The sequence below is a fragment of the Megascapheus bottae genome, chromosome 6 (assembly GCF_031878675.1).
Source record: "Megascapheus bottae isolate mThoBot1 chromosome 6, mThoBot2.hap1, whole genome shotgun sequence".
Lineage (NCBI taxonomy): Eukaryota > Metazoa > Chordata > Mammalia > Rodentia > Geomyidae > Megascapheus > Megascapheus bottae.
The window spans coordinates 47,401,335-47,414,141 of NC_143514.1; the positions used below are offsets into that span (position 1 = coordinate 47,401,335).

At 39.0% G+C, this 12,807-nt stretch overlaps 1 protein-coding gene and 1 pseudogene across 1 annotated transcript in view; both read left to right on the forward strand.

Annotated features, from left to right (window-relative positions):
• Nucleotides 1–12,807, forward strand: part of Fyb2 (FYN binding protein 2) — an 81,293-nt gene that overhangs the window by 22,059 nt on the left and 46,427 nt on the right. The window contains exons 3-4 of the mRNA XM_090334749.1: nucleotides 9,136–9,297; nucleotides 11,145–11,178. Coding sequence (XP_090190875.1) covers nucleotides 9,136–9,297; nucleotides 11,145–11,178 — 196 coding nt within the window. The remainder of the gene's footprint in view (nucleotides 1–9,135; nucleotides 9,298–11,144; nucleotides 11,179–12,807) is intronic.
• On the forward strand, nucleotides 5,648–6,023 carry LOC150061754 (large ribosomal subunit protein eL22 pseudogene; annotated as a pseudogene).

Here is a 12,807-nt window from a genome sequence, read left to right on the forward strand (position 1 = left end):
CTTTTTCTCTTGCCACATTGCCTTACTCAGATACACCAGGATGACTCCACCCCAGATCTTTGTACTTGTCTTTACCTTTGTCCAGAACACTCTTCTGTGAGGTCTTTGAAGGCTTGTGCCCTAATTGTTTCAAAATCTTTGTCCAAAGAGCCATCTGTTCTCAGTGGACTTTGTGAGTCACTCTATGCAAAATAGCTATGCCATTCCAATCACCTTTGTCTCTTACTTTGGTTTTATTCGTACCATTTATCTCTACGTGGAAAATCCCTACGTATTTATGCTTGCCTAAGTAAGCTGTGGATTATAAAATGATAAATGTTTGACTTCCTTCCCAGCATATCCCCAGAAAAAGAAGGCTGGGTTGAATAATTCTTCAGAAATATTTATTGAATGATAGATGGGATAGATGGATGGACAGGTGGGCAGTTGGATGAGTACAACCCTACATGGCCTCTCCTTGTAGAGGATCTTAAATTACTTAAAATAACATTGCATTTTATGACCAAACAGAAGAGAAATGAAGAACAAAGTAGAAAGTATTGATAGCAGATTAGACAATGCAGAAGAGAGAATCTCCGGAGTAGAAGAAGGCCTAGAATTTATAGAGAAAGACCAGAAAATGATTCAAACCAAGTCCAAGAAATATGACAGATCTCTTCAGGAACTCCAAGATACTATTAGGAAGCCTAATTTAAGGCTGAGCAGTATTGAGGAGGACCTGGAGAAGGAGGTTAATGGAATTGGAAATATACTACAGGGAATCATCTCAGAGAACTTCCCAAATAATCAGAAAGACCATCCAGATACAAGAAGCTTATAGAACCCCAAACAGACTTGACCAGAAAAGGACATCCCACCTCCACATTATAATCTGTACAGGATCAATAGAGACCAAGCAAAGAATCCTTAAAGCGGCCAGGGAGAAGAGAACAATTACCTACAAAGGAAAACCAATCAGAATAACCACACATTTCTCAGCAGAGACATGCAAGCAAGAAGAGCTTGGAATGATGTAGACCATGCCCTAAAGACAAATAACTACCAAGCAAGAATACTGTAACCAGCTAAGTTCTCATTCATAGCTGAGGGAAAAATAAAAATGTCCTACAGGACGGGAACAATATATATCAACCAAACCAGCATTACAGAGAATTCTCAAAGATGTTCTACACATTGAAAATCAATGCAAACATGTTAACAGAGAAATGGCACCCAAAAGCATACCAGATAATTACAGCAAGAATTGACAAGTCGCAGGCCCTAATGAAATAGAAACAAATGGCAGGAACTAGTAAATATTTTTCAATCCTAACTCTCAATATCCTTGGACTTAACTCTCTAATTAAATGGCGTAAACTGTCTAGTTAGATAAAAAAGCAAGATCCATATTTCTGTGATCTTCAAGAGACACATTTTGGGGGCCAGGAGTTTGGCCTGGTGATAGAATGCTTGCCTAGCATGCATAAAGATCCAGGTTCGATTCCTCAGTGCCACATACATAGAAAAAAGCCAGAAGTGGTGCTGAGGCTCAAGTGGTAGAGCTCTGGCCTTGAGGAAGTCTAAGGACAGTGCTCAGGCCCTGAGTTAAAGCCCAGAACTGGCAAAAACAAAGAAAGGGACACAACTTGCCCCCCAGAAAACAAACATATTCTGAGAGTAAGAGTCTGGAATAAAATCTATCAAGCTAATGGACCCCATAAACACACTGAAGGTACCATCCTCATATCAGATAAAATAGACTTCAAACTAAAATTAATGAGAAGAGACAAAGAAAGTTATTACATACTACTAAAGGGATATAACCAGGGGTTATAACTGTCCTAAATATCTACACACCTAATGCCAGATCACCCAACTTCATCAAACAAACTTTACCTACACTAAAACCACACAAAGTGGTTGTTGGTGAATTTAAGACACCACTGTCATCAGAAAAAAATTCAACAAAGAAACCTCAGAATTGAACAACTGCATAGACCAAATACACCTAACAGACATCTGCAGATTGTTCCACTTAGCAACACCAGAATATGCATTTTTTTCAGAAGCACATGGAACATTTTCCAAAATAGACCACATTTTAGGGCATAAAGCAAACCTGCAGAAATAATGAAATTGTTTCCTGAATTCTCTCATACTACAATGGCATAAAATTGGAACTGAACACCAATCTCCAATAAGAAAAACCCTGTAACTCATGGAGATTGAACAACACCTTGTTGAATCACCACTGGGTCATTGAGGAGATCAGAACAGAAATTCAACAGTTTATGGCATTTACCAAAAAGGAGCACACAAAATACCAGCTCCTATGGGACACAGCAAAAGCAGCACTCAGAGGAAAGTTTATGGATCTGAGTTCCTTCATTAACAAATTAGAAAAATCTCAAAATAACAATTTAATGGTGCACCTTAAGCTCTTGGAAAAAGAGCAACAAACTAATCCCAAATCCAGTAGAAGAAACAAATTATTAAAATTAAAGCAGAATTAAATGAATCAGAGTCCAAAAAAGGCATAGAAAGAACCAATAAAACAAAGAGTTGGTTCTTGAAAAATTAACAAAATTACAGACCCCCTAGCAAATCTTACCAAAAAACAAAGGGAGCACACCCAAATAAACAAAATCATGGATGAGAATGGAAATATCACGACAGAAATTACCAAGATCCAGAGCATCATAAGGGAATACTTTTCAAATCTTTATGTCAACAAATTTGAGAATCTAGAAGAGATGGTTGAATTTCTAGCCAATATTAACACACCCAAACTGAACCAAGAAGACCTACTCCAACTAAACAGACCCATTTCAAGCAATGAAACAGAAATGGCAATGAGACCCCCCATCCAAGAAAAGCCCAGGACCTGATGTATTCACAGTTGAACTCTATAAGGCCTTCAAAGCAAAGCTTAGACCAATACTCCTCAAACTCTTCAATGAAATTGAAAGTGAAGGCTTTTTGCTAAATTCATTCTACGAAGGCAGCATAACCCTCATCCCAAAACCAGACAGGGACTCACTAAAGAAAGAGAGCTATAGACTCATTAATTTGATGAACATTGATGCAAAATTTCTCAACAAAATTCTGGCCAATTGTCTTCAAAAACTCATCAAAAAATTATACACTATGATCAAACAGGATTCATCACAGAGATGCAAAGCTGATTCAATATATGCAAGTCAATTAATATAATTTATCACATCAACAAGATGTATCTCAATAGAGAGAAAAAACATTTGCAAGATCCAACACCTCTTTATGCTAAAAGCTAAAATTAAGAATCCAAGAAACATTTCTCAGTATAATAAAGGCTGTGCATGACAAACTACATTAGCATTATACTTAATGGTGAAAAGCTAAAGCCATTTCCTCTAAAATCAGGAATGAGTCAAGAATGTCCACTCTCTCTACTCAATATCCTATTGTATTCCTAGCCAGAGTAATAAGGCAAGAAACAAACATAAAGGGGATCCAAATAGAGAAAGAGGAAGTGAAACTTCCCCTCTTTGCTGATAACATGATTATGTATTTAAAGAACTCTATTGACTCTGTTCCCAAGAGAGAATACTATTAGATTTATTACTTTTATTTGGATTTTTACCAAGGTTTTTGTTCCTAAGACCAAATCAGCTTGAGCAGATTCGAAACTGTGGCAAATAGCAGGGTATAAAATTAAACCTCAAAAATCAACTGCTTTCCTGTATTCCAACAACAATAATAGTGAAGGAGAAATCATGAAAGCAACTCCTTTTGTGATGGACTCAAAGAAAATAAAGTACCTAGGAATTAACTAAGAATGTAAAGGGCCATTATGATGAAAACTTTAAAAAACCTAAGAAAGGAAGTTAAACCTAAAGAAAGGAAGTAGAAAAGCATCCCATGCTCCTGGATTGGAAGAATAACATTGTGAAAATGGCAACCCTGCCAAGGGCTATCTACAAACCCAGTGCAATACTCATCAATATCCCAATGTCATTCTCTAATGAAATAGAGGAAGCAATCCAAAAATTCATATGGAATAATAAAAGACCCCCATACAGCAAAAATAATTCTTAGCAGAAAGAACAGCACAAGAGGAATATCAATATCAAACTTTAGACTCTATTTCAGAGCTATAGTAACCAAAACAACTTGGTACTGGCACAAGAACATGCCTGAGGACCAATGGAAAAAACTAAGGACCCAGATATTAACCTACAGACCTATGGCCACCTAATCTTTGATCAGCGAACCAAAAAATAGAGTGGAAGAAAGACAGCCTCTTCAACAAGTGGTGCTGCCAGCACGTGTTAAGCACTGTGCTTAACCACTGTTTAGGCACATGCAGAAAACTAAAGTTGGATCCTTCTATGTCACCCTGCACCAGGATTAATTTCAAATGGATCAAAGACCTTGACATAAAAGCAGATACCCTGAAAACTTTACAAAGAGAAATAGGAGATACACTAGGTCTTCTTGGCACAGGTCTAAACATCCTTAATAAATATGCAGAAACACAACAAATTAAAGAAAGTTTGGACAAATGGGATGGCATTAAACCACAGAGTTTCTGTATGGCAAAGTAGATAGCTAGCAAGTTAAATAGAAAGCCCACAGAGTGGGAAAAGATCTTCAGTAGCCATACAACTGACAAAGGCCTCATATCTAAAATACATCAACAGCTCAAAAAATCGAATCTCTCAAAAACAAATCCTCAAAGAAACAGCCATCCCATTAAAAGATTGGCCAAAGTCTTAAAGAGAAATTTCTCTGAAGAGGAAATAAGAATGGCATATAGGCACATGAAGAAATGCTCAACATCTCTGGCCAAGCAAGAAATGCAAATCAAACCAACTCTAAGATTCCACCTCACTCCAGTTAGAATGGCCATCATCAAGAAATCTAATAACAACGAATGCTGGCAGGGATGTGGCCAGAAGGGAATGCTACTACACTGTTGGCGACAGTGTAAACTCATTCAGTCACTCTGGAAAGCAATGTAGCTCACATATGACCCAGAAAATCCACTCCTTTGCATTTACCCAAATGTTCAGAAACAAGAATATACTAATATACAACGATGTTCACTGCGGCATTATTTACCATAGCTAAGATATCAAACCAACCCAGATGCCCCTCAGGTGATGACTAGATCAACAAGACGTTGTACTTGTACACAATGGAATTCTAGGCTGCCACCAGAAAGAATGACATCTCCACATTCATAAGGAAATGGAAAGACTTGGAAAAAAATCATATTAAGTAAAGTAAGCCAGACCCAAAGAAACATGGGCTCAATGATTTCCCTCACTTGTAGTCATTAGGACTCTTCTAGCAGAGGATTACAATAGCTCAGAACCTATGTACATAAGGTCATGTAGGATGAGACTAAATGAAATGAACTCTAGGATATGAAAACCAAAAAGTTTGTCTTTGTGATTGTTGTTCTTAATGTACTCTTTTTTCTCTTCTCTTTTTTTCCCCTTATGATTAATCTCATGTTACCATATCTGACTTTATTTCTAGGTATATTGTATGTATGTTTATTTGTTTATTTGAAATAGGGAAGGGAAGGGTGGGGAAAAAAAAAGATGATTGGGAGGGGGTGGAAGAGGGAACTACAAAGACATGAGAAGGGGCCCTTTCTGCCTCCACCGCTGCAATAGCACCCATGAAAAAGCTTGTGGCAAAGGGGGGCAAAAAAAGAAACAGGTTCTGAAGTTCACCCTGGACTGCACCCACCCTGTAGAAAATGGAATCATGGATGCTGCCAATTTTGAGCAGTTACTCTAAGAGAGAATCAAGATGAACCAGAAAGCTGGAAATCTCGTGGCGGGGTGGTCACCATTGAGAGAAGCAGGAGCAAGATCACTGTAACCTCTGAGGTGCCTTTCTCCAGAAAGTATTTGAAATATCTCAAAAAATATTTGAAGAAGAATAATCTACGTGATTGGTTACATGTAGTTGCTAACAGCAAAGAGAGTTATGAATTACATTGCTTCCAGTTTAACCAGGACGAAGAAGAGGAGAAAGACGAGGATTAAAATTCATTTATCTGGAATATTTTGTATGAGTGAGAAGTAATGTACCTACTATCTGGCAAATGTAACTGTAACCCTTCTGTACATAATCCTGGCAATAAAATTTTTTTAAAAAATTGAATTTGAGCCCTTGCAATGTCTCTGACTTTCCTCCTGCTTCTTATCTCCTAGCTCATTAGCCCACATAAAATATGCTACATAGATCTCTACAGTTTTATTTGTTTTATGACTTATTTATTATTAATATCTTATTATTATACTGAACCTGGATGTAATAATATGCATATATAATTATGATTATATAGTTACAACTTACATATAGTTATTATATATATTTAATTTACTGAAGTTACTGATTTCTTTATATCAGTAGTTTTACATCCATGTAACAAGAGTTAGGCAAGAGCAAACTGATTGCATCTAAAACCAGGAGCAGAGAAGTTGGGGGGGGGGGGAGAATGATTCCTTAGTCCAAAGGTCACATTATAACTACTTCCTACCCGCAGTGACCTAAGGACCTACTACTTGGCCCCACCTCTTAAAGGATCCATTCTTCTTAACACCACCACTCTACAGCCTAAGTGTCAGTCACCATGGATCCTTTTCGGACACTCAAATCTCACCAAAAACATGGCACTCGGATTTTAGAAATATTGTATGGGCTTTCCTACCCTAGCCAGCCTCTTTAGTAACCAACGTAGGGCACTATAGCTACTTCTGGAATATGAGAAAAAGCATGAAGTAGCCCTTTCAAGGCCGATCTGTCTTCTCGGGGCTATTGCTTAACTTCTTGTGATAACCTGGAGGCCATGTCTGCTTGAGAGTATCACCCTAGGATAGAGGCAAGGGTAGATGACCCATCATGGACTTTGTGTGAGCAAAGTACGTGGTCAGCCTTAGGCCCTGAAATTTAGAAACTGGTTTGTTGTGACAACCATTATTATTCACAAAAACTCGCACAGCAACCTAGAGGACCCTGGTGTTTAAAAACTGCATGAACTGCTTTCTACAGAGAAGTTAAACCAACATCAAATACCTTCTTTAGGGAGGCATTGGGATACAGGTTGTCCTTGTATCCCAAATTTGTTTCCTCAAAATTTGTTATTTGGAGCTGAGTGCTGGTGGCTCATACCTGTAATCCTAGTTACTTAGGTGGCTGAGGCTCTTGATTCAAAGCTAGCATGAGCAGGAAAGTCTGTGAGATTCTTATCTCCAATTAACCAGTGAAAAAGTAGAAGTGGTGCTGTGTCTTAAAGTGATAAAGTGCTACCCTTGAGGAAAAGAGCTCAGGGACGGCCCTGAATTCAAGCCCCAGGACCAACAAAAATATTGTACTTTGTTGGGCCCTCTGTTCCTAAATTCTGTTATCTATTGTCATATAAGGTTGAGTATGTTATATAGGATAAAGACCACCTCTGCTCAAGTAGTTTCTCCTTACTTTGCCATACAAATTTACCAGAGATTTATTATTGTGTGCTCTGCTGTGATTTCCTGCTACACCAATACCATATAACATAGAAGGAAATTTACCCATGAATATCTTGAGGTTCTCTTACTGAACTGAAATCCATTATGATCCACTATATTTTAACAATAATTGTGCTTTTTGCTTTCTTATGGATACTGAATATTTCTCAAATAAAATTTAATTCCATACTTTAACACAATAATACATACATGTATGTATATATTCCTACATATATATATATATATATATATATCCCCAGTCAATTCATGTATGTATGTGTGTAATGGGAAAAAAGGGCAAGTGGAAAGAAAGATAGATGAAAAAGAATGGAAAGAGGAAAAGAGTATCAATCATCCATAGATGGAACTTTTGAGTTAAATGAAGGGAACAAGTCATTCAGAGAAAGAAAAAATTAGGAGCCCAATTAGTGAGCAATATTTCATTTTCCCTATGTCCTGGTGAAATCTGACATTGGGATTAAGTCTAAAAACTAGAATTTTTAGCTCAGAGATTCAGGGAATTTCCCTACTAATAATAGAGGAAAAAAGCTTTGCCTTCCCTCCAAGACAGAAGACGACAACACAAAGAAATCTCCAGCCGCAGCTAAGTGAAAAGCCCCAGTCTGCTGCCTTTGTTTTAGCATGGGTGGCCCATACAGTAAACTACCGTATTCTGTGATCCAAAAATCAAGCTGCTTCCGTTTCTATAGGATTTTGTGCTTTTTCTAATGTACAAGGAAGATATAATTTTCATACATAATAATAATGGAATTTCAGTTGGAATAAGGTTGGTGACTACAAAGACCAAACTAGTAAAATTAGGATTGTCCTAGAAAAATTCAGAACATAAAACTAATAGATGCAAAGTACCACAAAGTCACTTTTGAAGGTAGTCTGAGTCTATGAGACCTAGAAATCACAGACTACGTCTTATTCTTCATTATGTCCCATGTTATTATCTCGTCAGTGCTTGAGGTATCCTTCCAGCTAATAATCACCACATGTCCTTTCTGAGGTAGTCCTATGCTTGGTCCTAGGAGATAAACACAATCTGATGCCTGTCTAGGGGAATCTATCCTTATTGGGACAATGGTCTGGCTTCCTGTTACTCTGTGAAATGGAGATGGTGTAATTACCCATGTGTTATCAAATGCTTATTGTGAGAGAAAGAGAAAGAAGAACAAGTCAGAGTGGTTCATTCTGGGTTTGATTTTTAGGATAACTCAATATATGTTCTAGAGAAGCTGTCATCTGAGCAGAGTCTTAAAAGAATTAATGAAAATTTACAAGACAGAGAATAGCAACCCAGAATCTGGAAGGGCATGAGAAATGCCTTAAAGAGAGGAGAAACTTGGAAGGACATCCAGTCTGGATGTCTGAACAGTGGGTGCGTGGGTGAGCTGTGTGAAAGGCTGGAGTCATGTCGTCTAGTAAATGGTGGAAATGGAGTGAACAGGTAATACTGAGTACCTTCATCGCAACATGAGAATGGTGCCATAAGCAGGTACATATTTGGACTGGGGCATAGTGAGTGCTAGATGGAGAAAAGATAGAAGGGAGGGAACCAAAACAGGATTAAAAAAAAAAAAGTAGTTTCACCTGAAAAGTCATCACAGTCAGTGAACTCATGTTTTTCCTGTCTGCTCAGAAAACCAGCCAGCTATTGGACATGACCAACTTCCCAAAACGAAGCCCCTTCCTTCCATTGAATCTCTGGGTCCACCTCCCCGAAAGCCTTCAAAGCCTCCCACAGTGAACCTCCAGGCCTTCCAGAAACAGTCTATTGCTACGACCAAGACTCCAAAAGAAGGTAAGGAAACATGCAGGGCACCACACATGGCCAGCCTGGAGACCACACGGGTGCTTGTACCTGTTTCCTCATGTCACCTCCCTCTCCAACCCAGGCCTCAGGGAAAAAGGATGCCACCACTGCTCTTCCATAGGAAAGCAAGCAGCTCTAGCATCACCCCTATTCTCAAGTATAGGCTGTGACAACTTGCCCATATAAAATGACAAATCTGCTGGAATTGGCCTCTTATCCCTCCTGGGCCAGCTCACTTCCCCTGGGAGCACTGCTTTTGATCACTGGGAATCTCTCCAAGAGGAAACAAACAACAAGATGGCTGGGCAAAGAGGCAGTGAACCGTTAAGTTTGCTGAAAAACCTGTGTTGGGAAGAGACTCAGAAGGAAGGAGGTGAAGATGAGGTAGTCAATTTGAACTTGACCTGAGATCCTTTTGGCAGAGTTCCCCCAGGGCCTTGTGATTTGCCTTCAACAATTCAGTGAAGGCTCCAGCCCTTTCTGATCCTTTCCAAGAAGCAGCCTTGGGAGCCCTTTTCCCCTGCTGTTTTGTGTCTCCTTTGCTCCAGCATTTTTAAAACAGCACTTCTGGTCCCTCATGGCTCCCACCCCAGCCCATCTTGCTGACACCATGAATGCCTTTGCTTAGGTTTGCTCTAAGGAAGCATGCGGGGAACATACACTGTGAAGTGGTGTGTGGGGCTCTGCTAACATTTGTGTTCCTGTGATAGCAGCATCACAGATGGTGCATACCCACAGAGCTAATGCGTCTTTGTTCATTTGGCTGCTCTGGGCAACCTCAGCTTGGAATTTTTCTAATGTGGAAGCTCAACCAGGAGCATGTATCAGAATCACCTAGAGATCTTGTTTAAACTCACGTCACAGGGCCTCATCCCTGGATTTTCTGATTCAGTTGGTTGGGTTGAGAGCCCGAGGCTTTGCCTTTCAATAGGTTAACAGGGAATGCTAGTCCATGGACTATTCTTTGAGAACCAACAATACAACTCATGCTAAGCTTTATCCTCAAAGAAAATTCTCTGTGGAGAAACAGCACTCTTGGAAGTAAACCTTAGTAATACAAAAACCCATCTCCATCCATATCAAAGAAGGCTATGTGTGATTTTTTTTTCCTGTCCTTTTCGGTACCAGGGATGAAACTCAGGACGTTGCACTTGCTAGACAAACAGTTGATCACTTAACTACATCACAGCCCTACTATGTGTGATTTTTTTATATAAACATTAAATAATTCGGGGAGCATAGAACAAAATGCTAAATCTTTTTATAGCAAAATGAGCTTTGTAGAACCTAGATCCCTATACCTACTAACTATATATAAGTTTACATGGTGCTCACGGAGACTTGTTTTCCTCATCTGTAAAAGGGGGAAAGTGGTACCTTCAATAGCCGAGGATAATTGTATAATATGGTATATGTATATGTATGATGGTATATGATATACAATATGGTTTATGTATAATATGGTAATACCTAAGAAATTAACCAGTACTCTCCCTGGCACACTAGGAAGCACTCAGTAAAATCTTCAGTGTTCTTTCAACTACTGAGCAGCTATAGTCTCTATGCCAGACTCTGTGATGGAAATGAGACTAAACCCCATAGATGTGTTGGTCCTCAGGGAGGTCAAAGTCAAATGACACCATAAAGTATGATCATGAGCTGCAGTATAGGGACAGGTACTTGGGGGTCATGGGGTAGACATGAGGAATATTGCAGCACAAATGAGCTTCCATTTAAATACCTGTTCTCTGAGGTCACGTCATGTCATGATCAACGTTCCCTTTAACCAAGACCCTACCAACACTTCCTTCACTCTCTGCCTCTTGTTTTTGCAGTGTCTGTGAAAGAGGACCACCTGTCTCCGGAGAGGTGAGTACCTGTTCCTTAATTGGGCAGAATGGAACTCAATCGGCAAGGATACTTGACCTATCCACTGGTGAGCAAGCAGCACAAGCCAAAAGTCTGTATTTCTTGAAAGCATTGCAGGAAGAACTGATTTATAAGCAGCAGACTTCAACTTTTGCTTTCAATGAAAAATGAAATGAACTGCATTAGGCTGATGTTAAGTCGTAAAGATGGTTCTCCAAGGAATCCTTTATTGTGCCGATAGGTTTAGGAAATTGAAGCATCAGCTTCCATGAGCATCAGAGATGTTAGGAGTTTGGTAATGGAATAAAAGATGTTCTGAAGCCCTCTTTCTAAAAATTTGCCATGGAAATGTCAATTCACTAATTTTCTAAACCAAATAATATCGGATGAAGCCCTGGAGCTGATTTGCATTGTTCACGCTGGCCTCGTTCTATAGATTTCTTCCTCTAGTTGCCTCTGGAGGCCTGCAGAAGTTGTGACTGCTATCCTTGTTTTTTACCTCAAGACTCAAGGTCAGAAAACTTGCTAGTTGCCAAGCTGTGATTCTTACCCAGCTAAGCCAAACTTTTTTGACTACATACCTCAACTCCCTCACAAAGACAGTCTTGTTGGCAAGGAGGCTGCTACTCTAGAGAGGAGAATAAGGTTTAAAAATTAATTTTAAAAATGATGGATTCACCCACCAAATATTTATAATAATAAAATGTATTATGAGTTTAATAAAGGAAAGAAAATATGAAATTTAGAGGTTACACCAATAAAGGGGTTATCTTATATCCTTAAGAGGCTCATCAAAGTTCTTAAAGACCCTTTTCTGTTGCTGTAGTAATATTTAATAACAAAAAGCTTCAGTAGTATAGAAGAGCTATGGTACGTATGGCTAATCTAGACTAGGGTTCACTAACTTGGTGCAAATGTTTGCAATCAGCATGGATCATCTAAGCAACTGTTCTGATACTAACTATGATAGCTTACATGTTGAGGATTGCTTATAGCTGGCTGATCTAAGATTGTTTTGGTGCTGCAATAGCTGAGTTCTTTGACTTAGTAGGGCTAAGTTATTTCTCTACTTCCAGTAAACTAGCTCGGGCATATTCTTTTGACAGTGAAAGCAGATAAGCAAGACAAGTACAATAACAAAGACTTTATGAGCCTTTGCTGTTTCACATTTACTGGCATTTGCTCAAAGCTCACATGCCTAAGTCCAGAGTCAGAGTGGGAGGGCACTAGAGGATCATGTGACAAAGGATAGGGATAAAGAATAGAGATATGAATCCAATCAACCTATCACTGAGGAAGAAACACTGGAAATACCTATGTAATGTTTGCTAGGTAGCATGGACAGGAGTGCTACAGACAGGGGTAGGAGATGTGAAGCAACCTATATTGTTTGTACACCAGGAAAACATTGAGTTGAGTTAGAAGAGAGGCAGCATAGAAATGGGACTATAAAATAGACAGGAACCATATGATGAAGATGTATGTACCAAGGAACTGATAAAATAATCTTGTTTAAGAAGGTTCAGATAAGCCCTCATTTGCTAGATGCAATTTCTAGAAGTGATTCCTAAGCTCTGAGAACCCCGAGCTTCATGTTCATCTTTTTGGACCAGCATAAATAGGTCTGCG